Source organism: Gymnodraco acuticeps, unplaced genomic scaffold (assembly GCF_902827175.1).
Source record: "Gymnodraco acuticeps unplaced genomic scaffold, fGymAcu1.1, whole genome shotgun sequence".
In the NCBI taxonomy this organism is placed as follows: Eukaryota; Metazoa; Chordata; class Actinopteri; order Perciformes; family Bathydraconidae; genus Gymnodraco; species Gymnodraco acuticeps.
Genome location: NW_022989974.1, coordinates 317,112 through 340,542, shown reverse-complemented (window position 1 = coordinate 340,542; position 23,431 = coordinate 317,112). Strand labels below are relative to the sequence as shown.

Below are 23,431 nucleotides of genomic sequence, written 5' to 3'. Positions count from 1 at the left end.
AGAGGGAGAGAGAGAGAGAGAGAGAGAGAGAGAGAGAGAGAGAGAGAGAGAGAGAGAGAGAGAGAGAGAGAGGAAGAACAGTATGTGGAATAGAGACAGGTTGGACGGATGGATGAGAACAATGAGGCAGATGAGTCCCAGCCTAGGCAATGGCCAATTAGAATACAATTTGCTGGACCTTGGCAAAGGCTAGGGCGCACAGTAGGGCATGAAGAGAGGGGAGGAGGGGCGGGGGAGGGGCAAAGGGGGAGAATATCCCGGTGATTAAAACCAAATGATTAGTGGTGTGCAAGGCAGAGTGCTAGAGAGCTGGGGTCACCTGAGCCTGCAGGGAGAGAGAAGGTCTAATAGTAATGAGACCGACCTTCCCTTCCCCACCTCTTACCTTTCCTTTCCTCCTGTTCAGGATCCATTTTTATCCTCTAACCATTTTTTCTCCATCTCCCACTGCTCTATATTTACACATTCTCCCCTTTTCTGTCTGTCAGTGCGCCTTCCCTTGTCTGCGCCTCCTGTCTTGCTGTGGTAAACCCTATTACTATCTATTACTGTCTCTTGCCTTTGGCCAAAACACTCACTAATGCTATTGTTGTGGGAGACAGTTTAGTGCTTTGTGATAAGCAAAGATATATGAGAGTAGTTTGTTTATCTTTTTTAATCATGGGTGTAGATCTGCAGATGTGTGGTAATAGATGGATTGAGCTGTAACAAAAAACTCAACACAATACTGGCATCTGTTGCAGAGTTCCCTCGAGCGGCTGCCTCAGTTTCTCCAATAAATCCCGAAATGTGGTCAGACTGCTTGTTCCTGTCTAAAGCAGCAATCATATGTGATATAACCTTCAGAGGATTTGAGATAGAGTTAGATGGCAAAGCCATTCTATTGTTTTCCACTTTGGTGTTTCACAGAGTAAGGAGGCCTGATAATAATGGTAGTCGTAATTGTGAATACGGTAGGTGACATTTCCTCAAATGATTAGGATCTGTGTAACACAAATATTTGATTTAGTAGACATCTTCTGGACTGTATGCAAAGCATTACTCAAGGTGTACGTATGTGAGTACATGCATGTGTGGGAATATAAATGTGTGTATCTTTGTATCAATAATGAGGTATGCTACTAGGCTTGTTTAATGGCCAGAGGCATGCTAATGGCCAGAAACAGCACCACTGATGCATTTACTCATGCATCAGAGCAATAATCAAAGCACAGCTCTCTGCTTCCAACACCCTCTCAAACACCTTATTCTCTATTACCTTCTCCTAGCTGCCAGCTCACCAGAACCAATGATGGGCCACATGTTTCATCCATTGAAGACATTTTTCAGACGTAACATTTATTCTACTATTTCTGCCTTTTAATATTGCCTTCAGTTCTTCACCAAAACACGTTCCAGTATTTTCTCTTTTGTAGTTCTTGTATTGTTCTTTATTTCCCATTATTTGATACCCACACCTCAATATCTTACTATTGTGGCACCTGCATTTTCTTGGCTCATTTCTTAGCACCATGGCTATATCTATGTCTTCCTCAACTTTTTACTCAAAAAAAAAAAATCTTTGCAAGAAATGTGGACTCGCCCTCCTAGAGTGGAAGCAGTACACCTATTCAGGTTTTCCCTGTGATGTCCGCTGTGAATAGGTAGTAGCATTGTGTCTGTTCCAGGCAGGCAGCCTGGGTAACACCAATATGCTGCGAATCAACAGGCAATCATGCAGAACAAGCAGAGAGCTCGGACAGCCTGAGAGGACAGAAATCCAGCTTTTAGATTCTACTCCAAGTCCCAACCTGCCGTAATTACAAATCTTTGCAAGTTTCCCGAAATTAGATTTGCCTTACTTTATGCACACTTTCTCAGTATTAGTCAGTATTCTTTTTGCAAGACACTTTCTTCTAAAGCAAAGACCTGATGTTTCTCTTTATCTTAAGTATGCTCGATCTCTATGTGCCACCTTTCCCTCTACCTCTTAAATCCCCTATTTTTCTTTCTTCTCTTTTCATCATATCTGTCTCAGAATATTTGTACACCTTTTCTGCAGGGCAAATATTCCTCTGCACAGAGTATAGTGGGCCTGTCAGCCCTGGAGTGCTGTAGGAGATCTGAAGTCTGTAGTGTCTTTTCCACACAGACCCTACACTGTTATGTGGTTGAAGCCCATAGAGAAATGCAAACACAGCCCCAGTGCCAGGCCACAGGTCTGAAGCCATGGGAGAAAGGGGTGGGTCTCACTGCCGTCAGATAGACCGTCCTGAATATAGAGATCCATCCACAGGGTGGATTGTTTGGCAAGAGAATGTGATTCTGTGTGTTCCACTCTACAATAGCAAGAAACACAGACGGCTGCATGCACAGAGGGAGAGAGAAGAGAGGGAGGGAAAGACGTGACAAATAGACAGTGCACTATATGTGACCATTGTTTGAGTTGCCAAATTGCTCTGTTGTTGGCCAGCGATTATCTGTGCTACAGAACACCATGATGAGTTTTCAGTTTGGGGAACATCACAGAGGAGGAAAAAAGGGAGCAAATAAAGGCCTTCCCTGTTGGCTACCTGTGATGACTAAGCCAAGTCAGAGGACTTATAGTACACAGTGATTTAAAAGGTCTGGCCGCCTCTATCCCTTTAAAACAAGAAAATAAAAAACAGAGTAAAAGTGCAAATGTGTGCTGCAGAGCCCTGGATGTGTAGAACTGTATACAGTGCCCCAGAATGGCCTCTGGTTCCAGGTGAGCGGTGGCAGTTTCAGCCGGCCGTGGACAGGAGGCCTGGTCAAGTGGAAGACAGCGGGGGTCACAGGGTCCCCGGGGGAGGAGATATCCCAAAGGGGGTGGGCAGATGGGGTCTGGAATGAGTGTTCTCAGACAGGTGGATGGCTGTCACCCTCATTTTGCCCTCACCAGCAAGCAGGTGGCCTCTCCCTCCTGTGCCATGGGAAGGGGTCACCTTCACATGGCACTGATTCCCCCTTGGGTCCCCTCGCATCATATATACACTGTATGCACACACATTTGTGATCACACAGATACACAGAAACACACCAATGGTTCTCATACCGCTCGACTCTCAGTCAACCCCAGCACCTGGGGACTGGGCGCGTAGACAGGCGCGCTCAAGGTTGAACCCAGGTGTTTCATTTCCATTAAGGCTCTTATCGCATTCACAGCCTCCTCTTTCTGACTTTGGTCATAACACAGACGGAATAGTCATTAAATATCAGATTACCTTCTCTTTGCCTTTCTAGATGTTGAGATGCACAGGGTCTATTTTAGATGTCTATGAAAATAATTATCTGCCTACGCTCTGCCCCCGACATCTTCAAAAGAGGATGTTCCATTGATGATATTTGCCCTACATCATAGCTTTGCTCTTGCCGCGACTCTAAAACCCAATATAGCGTAATTAAACTAACAAAGTGACATCAATAGAGACAGAAGTGCTCTGTAATTACAGTCTGTGCTAGGACATCATAAGCAGGCAGTGTCATCACCCTAACGAAGGAAATAAATCGATGGCAGACAGACAAAGCCCCACTTTACGATCCCCTTCTCCTCTGACACACAAAGCCAACCATAAACACGAGTAAGGCGAGAGTTTAATGGCAATCTTAAAGTTGCAGAGGCCACTAGCTTGTCTTTACTGCTCCTGCCCAGCACTGCAATTGGTGCCTTGACACCTCCACCACTCCCTTCCTCTCCTTCATTAGTTGTGTTTCTCTCTGTTTCTCCCTTCAGTCTGCTTTTAGTCTTCTCCTTTCCTCCTATATGGTGTCTGGTCTCCTCACCCTCTGGAGACACATGAGTGGCAGGCCTCCCCCCTTAATAACTGTGTATTCCAATTCTGACACGGTTGCACAAAACAGACACACACAGATAGGCACACAAGAGAGAATAATATGTTTCAGGATTTCAAGATTGGCATTCCCACATTGCCTCTTCCTGCAGAGCGCCATGCGGACAGCGAGGCTAAATGTCAGGGAAAGATATTTAATTCCTCAAGCACACACACACATACACATGCATAGAGACCCACTCGAAAGCCCAACAGAGACATGACACCCCCCCACACTGATAGTGTTTGGAGTGTGAGGCTAAATGTCAAGGGATGATGTAAATCCGCATGATTGCTTCGAGAAGTAGTTCATCACAATGCCAACGCTGGGCACAGCGGTGTATCATTGTCCTCCAAGACTTTTGCCGAGTAGGACAGTGGGGCTTCAGAGAGGAGCAGCATAATGATCTTTGTTTGGGGGCGGGGACGGTGGGTTCCTTCAAATATTAAAAAAAACATTGTCTCTCTAATCCCGCGTTTTATCAGGACTAACCCAGTTACCCAGAGAAACACGTGGTACACTGAAAAAAACTGAACCGTTGAATTTAGTTAAATGTATTTCCGTAACAAATCTCACATAACTGTATTAGTTGATTAAGTTGAACCTAATAGTTTTTATTTAAACCTAATATGATTGCTTTCAACTAAACTCATACATGTATGTGAAATCTGTTGACATAATACATTTAGTTAAAGTCAACGTGTCAGTTTTTTCTCTGCATATAATAACAGAGAAAAAGTATGTCTACTGCACATCACAGGTTCTAGTCACATACCTTCACGAGGGAGTACAGAGACCAAACTCAGGGACTTATTTCAGAAATATGGATGTGTGTCATGCTTTAGTTTTGTATAACATTCTCTACATATTTATAATCGTTTCAGGGCGATAGAAAATGTATCCCTCAGCCCCCTCTCCCCCTACATATCCTTTCACCAAAGAAAACCCTGCAGAATATGATATTAAAGATTTGTAAAGTTGTGTATACTATTGTACTTACTATACATACATCATTGATTTCATTCAAGAGCATATCTCCCTCTGCCAGGCCCTATATGCAGCACAGAGCCACAAGCAAACTCTTTGCCATGCTGTACAGTAGCTGTTGCTGTTGCTTCGCCTCCCCCCACTCCTCCAATTCTCACAGCCTGCTTGCTGAAGTGACTGATGAGCAGACTCACTGGTGTGTCAAATATGGGGGAAATAGTCAATCAGCTAGGCCGGTGTGGCAGTCAGGCCACGTGCTGCTGTAGTTTGGAAATGCTGCTGTAGGAAGTGTGTAAGTCATGCTCGGTGCCAGACTGAGGATAAACATTTTATGGTTTTGGAATAGTGGGGATACACCTCTTCCGTTCCTGGAGGGCAAGGCTAGACGCTCATTACATCTGTGTTTAGTCCATCCCAAGCTGTGTGGGATAATGATTTATTATGCCAGGCCCACTATCATGCCAGCCGCGCTAGAGTATGTCTCTGTCCGTGTATTTATGTCTGTGTGTGTCTGAAATGTTTTTAAGAAACCAATAGAGGAAGGGAGGAAGGGGGGAAGGGGAGAATGTGTGTGTGTGAGGATCATTTATGGAGGAGAGAGTGTTGATGTGATTTAGTGTGTGGGAGCTCAATGGGCCACTGAACTTGGAAAATGAAAAGGCAGAGGTGGCCATGATTAGAGGTGTGCCTTGCTGACTACTTTATGAGTGTATTCAGATGTGCGTGTGTACATGTAGATGGCTGCGGGGAGACTGCGTAGCTGGTCGGCAGTAGATAAACATTGTGGGACACACAGTCTATCATCTTCATTGTGTGGGTAAAGCCCATCACTGTTGTTGTGTATTAGCAGGAGATGTAGAGTTGACTTATCCTCTGCTTGGCTCAGTCACGCTGTGTGTGTGTGTGTGTGTGTGTGTGTGTGTGTGTGTGTGTGTGTGTGTGTGTGTGTGTGTGTGTGTGTGTGTGTGTGTGTGTGTGTGTGTGTGTGTGTGTGTGTGTGTGTGTGTGTGTGTGTGTGTGTGTGTGTGTGTGTGTGTGAGGTCCTGGCCCCAGCTGATGCATCAGAGACGGAGCGGAGGGATCTCAGACATGTGCCAGGGGCCAAGGTCAAAGGTCATCAAATACAAACATACCCAGATAAATTGAGTGTGAGAGAGCGTCGAGCCTGTGGGACCACTTGACTAACACGCTCACCCATAACATCATACACTACCCACACCCATCTCCCTTCAGTCAATTTCCCCATTCCCTATTTATTTTACCCCATTCTGCCATTTGAGTATACACATTCAGCAAAAATCTACAAAAATGTCAGACAAGTGACATACAGTCTTGTTTAACAATAGCAGTAGACAAGATAAAAGCAGAATAGAAGAAAGTAAACTCAATATTTGAAACGTCACAGTCTCCATGATCATTTGTTAATATATACCCTTTATTATTATAATTTATTTATACACAGAAATTAATTTAATCTGGTCCGTTTTGCTGTATTGTCTGCTACAAAATAATATACAGAAGCCCAAATAAATCCCATTGCCAAGTGAATATCTGTTTACAGTGATGTTTTATGGTCAATGGTTAACAAACTAACTATGCAGTAAATGCAAAGCACTTACAGAAACAGAATAGCCTACTTTTAACTGTCAACAACAGAGCTAGCCATCTTGTTCCTTCAGCCTATTTTTGTCTCTACTTTGTGTAATGGTGCAAAGATTCTTGATCCTGGGTTTCCAATAAATACCCGGCTCCACACTGACACAGTTGCACACATTCACGCTGAAAACAACCACAGACTGATGTCTGGCCAGCTGAGCAGCGCTAATCTAATTGGTAGAGAATTGGATCATACTGATTGTGCCACACACAAAAAATGTGCAGCAGTGCAAAGGCTTCTCGAAGCTCAATTTGATAATCATAAATTACCTTATTTCAGGGCAGCCACTGCATTTATGAAAGTATTCCCAATAAACATTTATTTGAACTGCCATCAACTAAACAGGAGTGACCAGCATGTATTATCATATGATTTAGCTGTTGTGGGAAAGAAGTGCCATCAAATTAACATTACTTTCTCATTGACATACAGCACACCACATTAAGGTTATTACTCTAAGAGTTTAACTACTGACATTTTACATTTTTTCAAGCAAATAGCTTCTAATTATCTTAATGTCGTTTATTTCTACTGGACAGAGCCTATTAATCAACAGTAGCCCTGGTCAACAGTTAAAATGTCTTTTGTCTAACCGGTGAAGTTGCTGTCGAACATGACTTTGTATTTACTCATCTCCAGCTATCATTTCCCCTTTTATGTCTTACCAAGACCCCACCGACACAGTAGGCTTCCCAGTGTTGACGCTCTGTGGATTCAACATTCTGGCACAGGTTGTGTTTACGGAGGCGAATCACAGTGTGTCAGTGTTTGTGTAAAATCCCTACACCACAGTTGGGGATCAGAGAAGAAGGCGAACGCTATGCTGTAAACTTCATCCGGGAATCGAGTCCAAGCGTTACTGCGGATGTGGCTTGGACTGCAATGTGTTTAGTGCTACCTCAAGACCGTATCCTCACTGCAATGCAAGCAGGGCCTGAAATTCAATTTGATCTGCATGGACTTCAGCACTTGATCGTGGATGATGTCCATCCTTCTCTCCGCTAACTCTCTATCTGTGCCTGAGCTGCCGCTGAGCCCTGGGCTCCAATTAATCCCATGATGCCTTGCTGTGGTTGGTATGGTGACCAGACAGGACACAGAGAGAGCTGTGATTCCCAGGTGAAAGGTGGGATAGACTTTCTGATTCGCTCCAGCACACAGATAGAGTTACAGCTCAATTTCAACCTTGCGCCCTCACTGGTATATCCTTATGACTAAAATAGAATAGAAGAAGGGAGAGGAAGAAAAGCTCCTTCTCTTCTTTCTATCTGTTTCCCTGTCTGCCTCTTTCCCTTTCTCACTTCTTCTTTTTTTATTACTCCCTGTTTTCTACCACCTTCCTTTCTGGTAACCGTGTTTTTTCGTTACAGAAGGGACTGCTAAATGTGCTTTATAGCTTGGTCAGCTTGTATAGAGCACTTTTTCACTTCTCTGTAGTTCTTTGCCTCTTTAAAAAGTGGAGAGTTTTTTTGACCTCACTGGCTCTTTAACCGTCCTCTTTTCACTTGTTCCTATACTGCTTGTGCTTTGTTCTTTTGCCTTTTTGTGGACAAGGCAGGATTTCTGAATTAATCATAAGTGGTTCAATAGCTGGCCTTAGCTGTGCTCCGTCACTGGAGGATCAATAGGGGAAGGTCAGTGGCACTGTAGTGGCAGACAAGGAGGGCTATGCCCAGCTGATCCATAAGCTGGGCCTGGCACAATGCATGATGGGAGGAAAGACTGTCCTTGCCCCACCCTGACTCTTTCCTAGACTCTGGATAAACTTCCCTCACCTCAAGTGGACTTCAATGTTCTAGGACAATTCCCCACAATTGAAGTGTAATATATTTACTTTGCAATGCCTACAACAGGTAATGCATATTGTTAAAGAATATTAGTAATAATTGCAAATAATATATCCCATTGCCAGCACAGACTCAAGATGTTACAGCTAACACTTCATGACCGTATAAAGTATGTTTTTATTCTCCATCTTTTTATTTCCTTCTTCTTAAGAATCCTCGTTTTTTTCAATTTTTTTATACTTTCAATGACATAAGATCATGTTACCCGTTGAATCTCGCATTAATAGGAAGCAAAAGAATAGAAAAAAAACACTTTAATCCTAAGAACACATCATTAACTTGGGGGCTGAATTCTCCTGCTCCTAGTCTTAATAGAAAGCAAGGTTGTTATTACTAATAAATAAAACCTGACCTTTCCTTGCTGCAGTCTAGTTCGACTGAGATTTAATTGCATTAGTATTTCTTACCAAAACGTAAGCTGCTAAAACAGCAGCTTTATTCCATGACATAAAATAAGGCTACTCAATTCCCTGCTGCCCATGCATTATTAAGAGTACAAAAGCATCCTCCTTACAAAGAGTCATAAGGCAGTGCTACAGGACTTAGGACTGCACATGGCCGATGCACACAGCATGTAGTTGTCAGCAGGATCTGGCTATAGAATGTCTTTTGCTTTTAATCTGTAAAGCACTTTGAATCGCCACATGCTGAAAAGTGCTATATAAATAAAATTGCCTTGCCTATAGAGAAGCTTCATTCGGATGGCACCTTTTTATTTACAACGCACTGAGACACACCATGGATGATTTGTGAAGATTAGCACAGGGGATGTGAGGTATGAATCATCGTCTCTGTAGTCGCTATTTCCAAGTAAGCATATGCATACTGACTAAAGACTGAAAATAGCAGTCACCACAAACATGATGTGGGATCCTTTTGAGCAAGCAGTTGAAAGTCATCAACATTTCAACCCAGTTAAACATATTATGCACACTCGCTCGCTCGCACGCGCACACACACACACACAGCACACACACACACACACACACACACACACACACACACACACACACACACACACACACACACACACACACACACACACACACACACACACACACACACACACACACACACACACACACACGTATGCAGCAACAGTGTGCATTTCAAGTGAATAAGAAATGTCTTCACAGCCAAAACCTTACACGCACTGAAATTCAAATTCCATGTCACCTAAGCTTTACATCAAAGCTGCACATTAGCCCTTGCTGCTGTGCGTGTGTGTGTGTGTGTGTGTGTGTGTGTGTGTGTGTGTTGTGTGTGTGTGTGTGTGTGTGTGTTGTGTGTGTGTGTGTGTGTGTGTGTGTGTGTGTGTGTGTGTGTGTGTGTGTGTGTGTTGACACAGAGAATGGAGCGGTGTAACCAGTGTATGACATGGCTATTTGTAAATAACGTCCCAACCCCATCCACTGGCAGGAGCTGAGAGCTTTAAGTCTGAGTAGTGATGGCAGCCTCCCTGAAATGTGCATGAAACCGGCTTAGTGCTATCAGCGCAGCATCACCGCCAGTCACCAGCCTCCCTCTCATTCTGCTGGGCTGCTGTGGACCAGATAAGAGCAACACCACCCCCCCCCTGCTGCTTCCATCCGCCTTATGTTGTCCCCCAACAATCCACCCACCCTCTCACACCAATTCACCCTTATCCTCTTTTACAAGGTCTTATAGGGACGGTGACACTGATGTGGAGCTACGACTGTAATTTATATTCTTTGTAAATTGTCTGTGATTTTTTTTCATTGAGATAAGTGCGGGGAGAACATCTGTTTTGTGCTGGAGGGCAATGGACCAGGGCCTGAGTTCTGTGGCAGTCATAGGCGTATATATAGCGAGAAAGAGGGGAGGCGCACGATCTGTCTCCCTACCCTGAATTACAACTCCAGAGGCGCAGCTACCCGCTCATCATTACTGTTGTATTTAGTTGAACACATTGGGTAGGGTAAACAAACATTGAGCTCCATCTGTACAGCCTTGGAGATACGTGATATCATATTAAGAAAACTTAAATTCCTGATTCATCTCAGTCTAATTCAGTTAGCTGCTTTCACTGTTTCCCCCGTAATTCTTATTAAAGATGACCATTTAGCTGACATTCCGGGAGAGTGAGAAAACATTATACGGCAAAAGGGGATGATGCGATATGATTTAAAAGATGTTGCCTAACGTGTTCCAGTTGACTGACCCATCACCCCCGTAATTACCATTTATAATTAAGCATTCATGGCTGATAGCTGAGGCCACTAGGGACTAGAGGAGTAAGAACTGCGGGCATCACAGTGATCGGGCGCCGAGGCCTCATTGGCAGTCAAAGAGCTGCGCGACCCGCGGCGTCTCGACATACGAACACTAACGGGGGAGTTGGAGGGGTTCAGAGCAGCGCAGACAATGAATCTCAATCCTGAGGCCGTGGCAGATTTACATTTAAAGTAGTTTTAGCGAACGCCCCACTTCCTGATGCATTCTTTGGCAGGGCTGAGGGGAGGGCTTATCTGCGAGTCATCAATTGCACGTGATGCGTCCAGATAGGAGCCCCCGACGCGGCGCCAGCACCTTTCTGCTCACACATCCAGCTCAAAGATGATGTGCTATCTAATAGAGCGCCCTTGCTTGAAGTCTAATTACATTACATGTGAAACACCTCTGCTCGGTGTCGACAGCCCCAGATGTGTGTACGCACGCATGTGTTTGAACACATGTGACCCATGTTTTACCTGAGATTGACAGAACCTGTAATGACCAGCATCAGTGTGTTATTGATGTTCTGTCACTCTTCTGGCTATTAATGTTATCCTACATGGAGCAACAGGGTTACCGGGAACTTGGTGTGTGTGTGTGTGTGTGTGTGTGTGTGTGTGTGTGTGTGTGTGTGTGTGTGTGTGTGTGTGTGTGTGTGTGTGTGTGTGTGGTGTGTGTGTGTGTGTGTGTGTGTGTGTGTGTGTGTGGTGTGTGGGTGTGTGGGTGTGTGTGTGTGGGTGTGTGTTGCTTTTGTGTGATGGCTCAGGGGCATATTTCTGCCTCATATGTATTACTTACAGTAATAGGGTTGGTGTGTTTGGATGAGTATGTGTGAGTGTGGTTAACACTGTGGGGTAAAGGCTGAGATGACTGAAGGCTCTGAGGGGTAATTGAGAACAGCAGGTGTCACCTCCCCCCTGAGCCACTTCGGGCCCCGAGCAGTTCACCCTCCGATCTTCAAAGCCTTTACGGCCCAGCTCTTTTGCCCAGATCTCCTCTTCTTTCCTTTCCTTTCTTATATCGCCCTGTATTCTGATTTCCTCTCCTCTCCTCTCCTCTTGGCTGCACAGCCAGTTGAGCTTGCTGGGGAGAAAAACAGTATGAATTGTATTAATCAAACCAAGGGCATCATGGGGAATAGAAAAGGGGCTACAGCTATTACTGCTACACAAGTTCTCCAAGAACAAAATCTTTCCTTACAGTACACTTAATATAGTTGAGTGGTTTTGGTCCTGGTACAACAGTAACAGTGTTTTCATGTATTTTGAGTCATTTATTGAGGACAAACTATAATCTCTGTTTTTTTTTGTTTATTGACTTTCTATAGATGGCTTATAGTTACCAAAAATGGTATTGCATTTCCCCAAGCCAGTTTTTGTTCTCTATAAATGAAATGTTTATAAAGTCAGAACATTTTAAGATTTTATGATGATTCACCAGAGCTGTGGATTGTCCTGCTGATCTCCGTTGGAACAAGATATTCTCTCACAGTCATACAGATTTGTCTCTCCCTCTCTATCTTCCTTTTTTAGCTTCTTCCTCCTTTCTTTGTGTACTACCCGTCGGCCTTTAGACAGTGAAGCTGAGCCTGTGAGCTGTGTATCGCCTGCCTGTGGGCCAGGACTCCCCTGCTTTGCCTTTGTTACCCATGCAGAGCACGTCACCAACCTCATAAACTCCCCACTCCCCCCCTGACTTTTTCAAATGAACAAATCTGATTGAGTGAATGCCATTACCTGGGTAAATGAATGATTCCTAAAGGACTGGACAAGGCCTAACGCCACCCTGAGGGTAAAGCTTATTATCATTGCAAACTCCAAAGAAGAGCGAGGCGGCAGTGTGCACTTTGTCAGAGGCCTGTATTTCCATATTAATCTGCCACATTTAGGCATCTGAGACAGAGAGCCTCCTGTCACGCTTCTTTGATAACAGAGCAGTTAGCTTTTCCCCTCATGTATAAATATGTATAATTCTGATAAGATTAATTGAAACGCCTAAGTATACAGTGGAAATGGATGAGTGGGAGGGAGGGAGAGGGAGACAGCAGGAGTGGAAGAGACACATTATGTTGCCATAGCATGCATTTTAGACTGGCCTCTGCCTTAGGCCTACTCCAGAGTGGATGCCTAGGCGCTTTCCTACGGGTCCAAAGTGCCTTGAATTGAAAATAGCATCTACTTAACAGTCCCTCAAAAATAGCTGAGCGAATATGTTTTCGCGCAGAGCCGATAAATACGGCGTGGCGCCTTTGACACCGAAGCCTCACCCCAATTTCCAGTGCTCTGGAGGAGATCAGATAGCCCTGTGTCATTTGATTTTCTGCCTTATCTCATCTGCGCCCATCTTTTTGTCTCAAGCTGAGCTACATTTTAAGAAGCACACGCTCCTTGTATCTTTCGAAGGACAAAACCGAGAATGATATCGAAACAAATAATAGGAGGGGGCCATTCTGCTTTTTGATTGATACCAAGTGCTGATGCAGGCATGTCAAACGAGTGTCCTTCAAACGACATTTGGGATGCAAATATCTTGAAATTGCAGCAATCTGCAAAGTTCTTAGTTCATGAGTGCCATTTACGACTGCTCCTCGACGACGGGTGACATTACGGATGCTGTAAAGTAGAACACAATTTATACTGTGTATATCCCTCACAGCCATTGAGCAGTTCCACATTTTAAACTGACCAATAAAAGTGTATGCTTAATAGTTGTTTTCTGCAAAGTATGCTGAGTATTGAACAAGAGAGGGCAGTGAGTGAGGTGAAAACAGCAGGAGAGAGGGCGGTGTGGGAGAGTGGCGTTAAGAAATCCTGAGACAGATGAAACAAGAGAGGGGGGAGAAGGCAGGAAAGGAGACGGAGCGAGGGAGGAGACAAAGACGGTCCCTGAAGCGCAGCTTGAGTTGACTGACGGAAGGAAGAGAGGGCTGTAGAGAGAGGAAGGGAGGAGGAAAGGGAAGAAGGGAGATCAGCAAGGACTGAGCATGTCAATGTGTGAGTGGCGTCTCTCATTAGAAGGTGCTGTCAGGGGCCACAGAGGGGGGACTGCAGGGACCCCACCCCCCCTACTTCTCCTCCTTCTCCGCTGGCCCCTGAGATCCGACCGGGAAAAATGATTGATGAGTGATACCAAGATAAACACGCGCCCTGGCCCCAAAAGGCAGCCCTGCAAAATGATGCATGCAGCGTTATAAATAAACCTTGTGAAAAAAAAAACCTTTACAACAAATAACCAAACAATGCAAAACAACCGTCGGGTTTTGCTTATTTTGAATATTGTTCGAGACAACACAAATCTACCCAGCTTTTGTTCTTTGAGTTTTGCTATATTATTTTGTATATGTTTGTGTCTGGGTGTGTTGTGTCTGTGTATGTAAGCAATGAACACATGGCTGATAAGGCTCACCTGCTGATTGGTTGGTTAAGCAACAGTTACACTGCTTCTTCAGCTGCTTTCCTAGTTATTCACTGTGAGGCCCCAAACACTGAGGCAAAGCTCTCATTTCAGAAATATGAATATGTGTGTGTTGAGTGCAAAACTGTGTGGGAAATTAATGTGACGTATGGATTCATACCGATGACACTCAACAATACAATCAAAAACAAATAAACCCACTCAAAACCATGTTAAACCGCTCACTAATTGTTGCGTAAGCCATAAATGTTTTATGCTACACTTTCTGTTAATGTTTAACACTGAGCGCCAAATGCCTCTGTTACAAATCAAAGTGGAAAGGCAGATTATCATCAAATAGTTACATTATGTCATTATGAGCCTACAGGCTGTGGTCTGGTGGAGGGAGAATGAATTATGAATGGAGTGTGAGGGAGGATCTTCGCTCCCCCTTAGGGACTTCCAACACCACAACTCATTTAAGTTGGATGAATGAGAGATAAGAAAGGAAGCCCCCCCAACTCCAGCTCCCCTGAACCCAAAGCTACTTGCCTTACACACTGTCCTTCATGTAATTTACTCAGTGAGAAGAGGTGACACTTAAGCCGCTCCCAGCACACACTCTTCTCATTGGGAGAAATGTATGCTGAAGGGTGCTTTGTTCATCGTCAAAGTGTGCATACCAGTGTTAAAAAACATCCTTCTCATCTTTTTTCCCTTTTGCTCTCCCCTCTCTCTGTCCCGTCTCCACGGATCCAGGCCGCAGAATGGGTCGATGATATTGTACAACAGGAAGAAGGTGAAGTACAGAAAGGATGGCTACTGCTGGAAGAAGAGGAAAGACGGGAAGACCACACGGGAGGATCACATGAAGTTGAAAGTACAAGGAGTCGAGGTGAGTGCGCTTACAAGAGTTTGGATTTTGGAGGGAGTGCACAGGTGGGGGTGGGTTTGGGATGGACGAGAGCCAGCCTTCACACTGACACAGACTAACACAGGTCTACACTGAGCTCTCCCCTGGCTGTAATGGAGACAGTCACATGCTGCATTAGACCCATGTCTCCGAGGAGCCTTACCAAGAAACAATGCGGCACAACAATAGTTTCCCTGGGAAGCCAGTGGAGTGGAACCGATTGTTTGTACCTTATTAAGGCTGTGGATGTTGCCTTTGCTCCAGAGAGCCTACATTAATCTTGCTGGCTCAAAGCAGTACTGTGGAGCTAGCGTTCCTACACCTCACCCCACGTCACTACCTATACAAGCCACGGCAATAAAAGGACCGGATGTATCTGTCTGGCTGGCGCAGGTGGTGCCAATACAGTGTTGACAACATGATTGAATATAAGCAATCCAATTATAAGACGTCTCAACCTCAGATTCTTTTCCTGAGTTTCAGTAGTGTAAGTCTGGTGTTTTTCACAGGTGCCGAAAGCACAGAAGTTAAAGAAGAGTAATAAGAGATCTGGGATTTGTGTCCTTTTTCCGTATGTGCACATGTACTCACCGCATAACCACACACCTCAGGGAGCGGTGCTGTGAGTCTGTCACACAGTGCGACAAAGACAAAGCTCAGGCATTCTCTCAACAGGGGTTTTGCTCCCTGTTTGTACTCCTCCAGATATTTGTCACTCTAAGAAAATGGCCCTCTTCCCTCGCCTTGCCGGCTCAGTGTCATCTCCGGTCCTGCAGAGGTCTGATAACCTGTTGGGACTACACACATCCATCGTTTTAGACTGTTACAAATGTTTCTGCTTCCTGACAGTTCTGGCTTCTCAGAAGGTTTACTCAGCCAGCATGCATTTATACGGTTATATTACCAGGCTATTGTCAATTCCCACAATTTTGCAGTACACATAAGCCTGCAGAAAGGGATGGAAAGTGCTGTCTTACATAAAGGGCAAAGCTAGCATTTCTTACTCAATGATGATATGGTAGGAGAAATAACTGGCTCCTGTCTGGTACACATGACTTGTACATGTGCAGTTACTGTATTTCAAAGGCCAGCTGATGCATACAAATGTAATTAAACATATATCTAAAGTATAAGATTGCCATTAATAACACACAATTATTTACCTTACTTCTACTGTCTGTTATATCAGTTTGGTCAACATCAGCAAAAAGAGGCACTGCTCCATAACAGAAAAGTGTACATTATGCCACTGTCCTATTTTCCAGCATCAATTCTGGTCAATGCTCCAGAAAAGTAGCCGTTTTACTTTAAAGCAACTCTCGTAACTGGCACATCACAGCACACTGGAACTTGGGTTCTTCTCTTGGCCGCTTATAGCGCGTTTTCTTCTGTGGTTTCGTAGCTGTCACCATGGACAAGGAGAAACATATATGGTATAAAAATATCCAGACCTCTGTGACCAGCAGTCCCAGCTTTATACAATTAATATAAAATGTTTTCCTTGCAAGCCATATCCAATGAGATTGGCTCTTAAGGTGAGGAATCACGTGAAATAAAACACAAGGAAGTCCTGAATCCAGGGCAGTCTTCAGATTCATTTTATGTGCTACATGTTGTGCTATTTAGTTCTGGTCACTTGCCGCATCATGACTGAATTGTGCTAGGGATGCCCAATGACTCACTTTATAAGATGCATTGAACATGTGCTGGAAAACAAAAATGGGGCATACAATATAACATTTGAGTTTTAAAGGAATACACTTTCCTTTACAATTTGGACATGAACATTGAGTTATTGTGACAGTATTTCGTGTCCATCCGTAGCAATTACCAGTCAGAGGCTGTCCAAACGCTAAACCTGTAGTGTGCAGTGTGCAACAACATCAGATAGAGGATGTACTAATGCACAGTCATCATGACTCACACATAAAGACTGATGGCTGTTCACTGAGTGTAAAACTCCATCCTGTTATTCTGCTGTGAGAGATCCAGTATGTTGTAACCGGTCTAATTTACCACAGCTAATTGCTGTCAGCAGCAGCATTCAAGGTGTGAAGGTGAGAGAGGTAGACACTGACTCAGGGCCTCATGGGATAACATAGAAATTATCTTTATTATTATGTCTTTATTAAAAATACCGTAATTTAAAAAAGAGAAGAGATAATTGATGCTACATTTAGCTTATTTCAATCTGCAGTCCCTGGGTGGGTACATAACAATCAACAAACACTTAAAATAGACATATTCTGTATCACAATAACAATTTTACAGACATTTAAAAAAACAAACAGATAAAGACTTATATATACTAGCAGCAATTGGACATGAACTACTGCTAATTCACATACATATAGCAGGCCTGTGCATAAAGATACAGTGCACACATTGTCTGTGCTGCGCTACTGAGACTGTGTTTATGTACACATCCTGCAACCTTGGAGGACCTGAGTCATGTCTTTCTTACACCTCACCCTTCAAGACTGACAGAGGAGGTGATCCATCACTGCTGCAAACAGCCTATGATGGGAACCATGACCCACCATGTTTATTGTAAGCACATACAAATGACTTGACCTTTGCCTTTAGTTCACTGAAAGTACAAGACCACAGGAAATGAATAACGGGCTATCTATTTCTGCGTACAACTGTATTTAGAAGTAGAAGAGAAAGATCCATTAAAATACATCATTCATTATACAAGAGTACAAAGAGTCGACTTAACTTGAACATAACCTCAGTTGTTTTACAGGAGTTTTTTCATCACTCATGCTGTGCTGTGTATCTGCTCTGATTCCCCAGACACCCAGTCCCTAATAGAGGTTCTGTGGTTATTACATGGGCCAGGTTTGGTGCTCAGAGAGGACAAGTGTTGTGGGTGGTTCAGGCAAGTGATGCTCAGTGGCTCCGGCGAGAAAAAGGCTGCGAGCCCTGGAGCGAGGGGCCTTCTGGGGCCTGCAAGAGGCAGCCTAGCGTGGCAGGAGTGGATGTCAGCGCGTGCTGCTGCTGTCCTGCCTGCTCCGCAGTGCTGGCTCAGCAGCCCGTGTAAACTAAGGCTCTACCCTATTTTTCCCTCCCTCTCTCTGTCTATACTTTTTACTCTCTATGTCTTTCTCTCTCCCCTCTCGTTCTCTGTCTTTCATTTCCCTGCCTTTTAATTATTTCACTAGATTTGTCATCGTCCTGCTCCACTCCCTCTTCTGTGCTCCCCTTTTTCCTCCACAACTCATTCCACCGCTCTCCAAGTCCACTGTCCAGAAGGACAGAACCTTTACTTGGGTGGTAATGCTCCCTGTTGCCTAAAATTGGAGCGCAGGGCATGTTGCGGCATTAGCGCTTAACAGGCCGTGAAATAGCAGCCTGCCTTCCTGACGTCTCCCCCATCACTCCAGGTGAGTCGGCCAGACGGCTGGATAAATGAGCAAGCAGCACCCCCAGCATCCCAGCATGCATTTGGGGCACCTGAGGAAAGATGTCCATCAGTGATTATCTCACCACACCCTGCTCTTACCAAGTTGTTACCAGCTCCTGACCATGACCAAGCTTCCATGGGAATCCTTTGCAGCCTCACTGTAATGAGGACGCCCAGTGGCTGTCTATCAGTCAGGTTACACCACGATTTCATTGGCTTATTCTCCCACAGAGTGATGTCATCTTAATTCAGGCTGTGGGTCTCATTGTGTGCATAGCTCTAGCATCCCCTGGCTTCTCGCTGTGAAATAGCAGAGACCTCAGACACATCTGCTTTGATAAACTCCAGCTGATCTCTCTTCTGCTTCTTGTCAAGCGCTAGCACATCTTCTTATCTGATTAGCTGTTAATGTCAACTTAACCCCCCCCCATCTCCTCCACCTCTTCTATCCTTACTCCCCATTATTCCTAAGCTTTAATAAACTCCCTAAAATGCAGATCGATTTTCTCTTAAGTAAAGGTGGCAGTGCCTCTGACTTATTTCATTACCACAGGCTAATTATACCGTTTGAAATGAGCTTCTCCTCTTAAGGTGCGCTGTGCTGTTCTGCGCCCCCACGCTCCCCAGACTTTAATGCCAATACAGTTCTCTACCAATTCCCTAACTCCCATCCCTGCCTCAGCTCCACCCCGCCATCCGTTCATTCAGACCTCTCACCCTCCACCACCTAAATAATCAGCTGGTGCATCCTTAGCCCCTGCAACTTGTCATTTCATGTTGGATCCACCCTAATGTGTGATTTCAACTGTGCAACTGTGCAATGAAGGAAGGTAATGGAGCATGCTGGTGGCTCAATCGCCTCTGTTCATTGATAATAATGAAGACAAATGTCAAAACATTAGTTGCTAATGTTGTAATGGAGTGGATGCTAGTGGATGCACGCTGGATGCTACACTGCATTGGCTTTCAATATCACATGACCTTCAACATTTAACTCCACTTTTATGAGGGGTCTAGCAATTTATTTTGCAGCAAATCAGACTCTGAAGTTTTTTGTCCATCCAAGCACATTTATATCTGAATTCAAAAGACTCTCTGGAGGCACAGCTTCTTACTTTTTTTGTCTGCTTGTTAAAACTTGATGAAAAACATTTCACGATGTCATGGCCACAAGGGTGCGTGGCATTGGTGAGTTATAATCAAACTAGCTGCATATCTGTGAAATAGACTTGCTTTGGGTGACTGTTAGTGTGTTCCGTAGCAGTGGTAGCACTGATTTACAGATGCAGTGGCTGATATCGCCAGATTAAAATCTAATCAAATCAAGTTTTATTTATATAGCACATTTATAAACGATTTTTGGTCGAGCCAAAGTGCTGTACATATAATAAAAATTAGCCTACAGTAGAGACACTTTACAGCAAATACAACAGCACAGATTGTTCAGAATATCAGTATGAGAAAAACGACACCCTCTGTCCTCAGACCCTCACAGATTGTGTGTCCAGATGTGAGAGGGCCCTAAACAAACCGCTGTTTCTGAGAGGAGGTGACATGCTCCCCCTCTTCTCCCTGCTCCAAGTCAACTGTGAAGTTAAGATCAGATTACTGATACAGGCAATGCCCAAAGCAACAAAACAAGTTTGTACTTTCCATTTTTATTCAAACGTATAGGATGTCTTTAAGTCAACCGTCAGCTGCCTGCTCTGTAACGACAGTTAATCAATCTGTTTCCATTGTCTTCTCTCTTCTCCTGGAGCCAGCTCTCTTATTCACTACTTCTTCCTTCGCCTCGTAGCTCAAACAGCTTGTTCTTCCTTTTTGAATGACCTGATTGTGGAGGAGTTATGACCAATCTGCGTGTGATATTTCAAAGAACGGTTTCCATGGTTATAACGCCTAACCTCCTGCTCTCATATACAGTACAGTACTAGTCAATAAGGGGTTGCATAGGCACAGGAAGTATAGTTCTCATTTAGTCATGCTTAATACAAATAATAGAAAAGTCGTCATGGTGTAATATATAACAAATCACACTGGAAGCAAATGCAATCATTACTAAAGCCATGTTTGAAATTGCAGCATTTATCTGTCAATGTTCCATGCACAGGAGGTAGGTGATGAAGCCAGATATCCATTTTAGTTATTGCGTGATTTTCTGTTGTATACTCCACAGTAGATTAAAGAAGTAATCCCCTCTCCAGCATAATGGCTTAATGGGGTTGTTACGTTGTTATTAGCGACTGAACCAAAGCCTTCCCACATGAACGCCTTACCCCCAGCGTTGGGAGTGTCCACTTTAACCATGTTTTTCCTTCAAGTAATTAGTTTTCGTTTCGTAGTTCTTACAATTGCCAAATCACTCAGCAGCAGTTAAGCTCCCAGTCTGCCTTTCATGTTGACCCCGTTATCACCGTTTCAATCGAGCAGCTGGATTTAAGAGTAATTTTAGAAAGGTCGCTGTAGGGTGCACGTCAAAAAGCTGTGCATTATTGACAGCTTTTGTAATTGAATTTACTGCGTGTTGCCACATGTTATTGTGTTTTCATAATGAGTCGTCTCCATGGGTGTCCGCTTTTTGGTTTTGAAAGGTAAGGAAGTAATGTCTCTGAGAAAAAGGCCTGAAAAATATATATCTCTTTTTTTTTTTTTTTAAAAGCTTGTGGGATTTGACTTACATTTAATGACTGGCTTTGAATATCTTTAGCCCCCCCTCTCTCCTGGGTTCCAGTGAAAAAGAGAGATCTGTCCAGCCGCTATGCACACCTTCAGTGCTCCAGTGGTAAGAACCAATTCAGAAGAATAATGGAACAGAGTCAAATGCAGGATTGGAGATGACTGCAGGCCATATGGCTGTTTCCATTCTTTGGGGATTCTTGGCCTCCAAATCTATTGAGACAGAAAGAGGGGATGCTTACCAGTTCTTCATATGTCACTCATTATCCTTAATGATGCTGTTGGTGCACCAAATCAATTGAGTTTGCCAGGGTCTGATATATGTAACCCCATGGGAGTAGCACAGCAGAACCAACTCCAGATATGCAAAGCAGGGGCAGGAGGTTTGTAGAAAAGGTGAAGAAAACAGAGAACTGCAGGCAGTGAGATGGCTTTGCATGACTTGGATTGTGAATTCTGTTTTTGTTTGGTCTCGTGAGCAAAACATAAATCCCTTGGCAACCCAGAGCCTGGGTTTTTATGTTAATTAGCAACTTTCAACCAAGGCTTCTCCTTATTTTCAGATCCAGGCCAAAATATTCTTCAGAGATTCATTGTGCTCAGAAACAACCACACCAAGTGATACATTGTGCAGTGATATGCACTGAAAAGTATGTTCTGTTCTAGACCTCAAACCAATGTTAGATTCAGTGGATTCTCTTGATTGTAAAGGTTGAGAGTTCAAAGGAAAGCAAGTTGTTGCTGCATCAACTCACCACGCTTCTGTCAGGGTGCAAGTTCTTTGCTAAATCTCTATTTAATGATTCACAACAGGCTGCTTTACACATTTCTCCAACATTTTGACTTCAGGCCAGGCCAGGACCAAAATCTGAAGTCTTGACTATTGAGTTCAATCCAAGAGTGGGTTTCTATTCCTGAAAACCTGAAAAATGCATTATATAGATTGCTGGAAATGCCTCTGATAGCTCTTCAGGACATGGCTTGTACTGAATCTGCGAGTTTCCCTTTTCTCTCCATCTGTCTTTATCTTGTTCCCTTTCCTCTTTCTCTTTCTTACCTCCACCTGCTTCTTCACTTTGGAAAAGCAGCTTCTTCTGATTGACTCTGTTAATACGGGGCCATTCCTGTAGCGAAGTCAGAGTTTTCTTCGGATGCTGTAAGGCCTTGGCAGAACAATGTCTTCCTTCCCCTGCTGGCCCTGGAACACTTGGTTCTTTTCATATTCTTCAGACGGGGAGAGCAGCACCCGTGTTTAGGATATAGGGGCAAGGGCTGTGAGGAGGAATCATGTAGTGACATTATCTCCTCCTTCCTCATGAAGGCAGTACAGCTGGACCCACAATCCCACAGCCGCCTTTTCTGCTTCATCTGCAGAAAATATTTGAGTATTGACATTTGCAGCGAGATGAATTTGTTATACTCGAGCATCTCGCTCATCGGCTACCTTTATCTTTCTGCTGGCTTCTGCACATTGTCTATGTATTATTAAGCAGCAACACAGAGGTTTAGATGTAATTTGCTGCTGTGTTACATTTAATAGCTGCAAAATCAAAATGTAGCATTGCTCCAACATTCACTCTTCAAAGGACGTATAATGAGTGGAGCTGCAAAGTTCAAAGAGAATGGTTAAGTGTTTGTATAGAATTATACAGAGTGAGCAACTGTGCTTTCCTCAGAGTGATATTGAAAGATTTGATATTTTACATGAAAGGAAGCTAAAGAGGAGTTTAACTCAGGAAACAGGGTTAACCCCGTCTGCTTTAGGCAACATTGTAAATATGAATGCAGATTCAAGTATTGTCATTAACGCTCTTGTGTTGTACATTTTGTTCATAACTCTGTCTTCCTGCCTTCTATTCCTTTTCTTCACAATATATATATTCTTGTGTTTGCAACCTTGTTCTTTTCAAAGTAATCTAAACAGGTTTCCGCTTCTAAGTCCTTTGCGACACAAGTATCTTTGTCTTTTCTCTTCCCTTTCTGTTGATTTCAATGACGTTCCTTGTTTTTGTTGTTGTTTTGATGTGTATTTTTTGTTGATAGTGCTGAAATGAAAGGCATCAACAGCCTTTGTGGATTTCTATTGCACATTAAAATGTGGAGAGAGAATGAGTCATTTGTTTAAGCCCAAGGGGGTGCTAAGCTTGTTCTGCATTGTGTGTCAACACCGGTCCCCTGTTAATGTCACTGTCACTAAATAATGATGCATGCATGTAGACAGCTGCACTGAGACACACACAAACTCACACACAAACACACACACAGACACACACAAATGATTGCATATATGTACATTTGCTCTGTTTCACTGACAGGATCTCAGGGGGGAAAACAATCCTTGTTAGTGTACAGTATGTATGTTTGTCACATGTGTGGCTGCATTTCCACACCAAACGTATATATTAGCCCATGTAGTAAAACGCCAATTCATAAATGGAGCCTGTTATTGCTAGAAAATTACGTTTAGTCATACCGAAAATAAT

General features: G+C 43.7%; 1 protein-coding gene across 9 annotated transcripts in view; it reads left to right on the top strand.

The window, feature by feature from the left end:
* Positions 1 to 23,431, top strand: part of camta1a (calmodulin binding transcription activator 1a) — a 289,606-nt gene that overhangs the window by 151,588 nt on the left and 114,587 nt on the right. For all 9 annotated transcript variants that reach the window (XM_034211026.1, XM_034211027.1, XM_034211025.1 and 6 more), the window contains one exon: positions 14,710 to 14,845. In XM_034211026.1, coding sequence (XP_034066917.1) covers positions 14,710 to 14,845 — 136 coding nt within the window. The remainder of the gene's footprint in view (positions 1 to 14,709; positions 14,846 to 23,431) is intronic.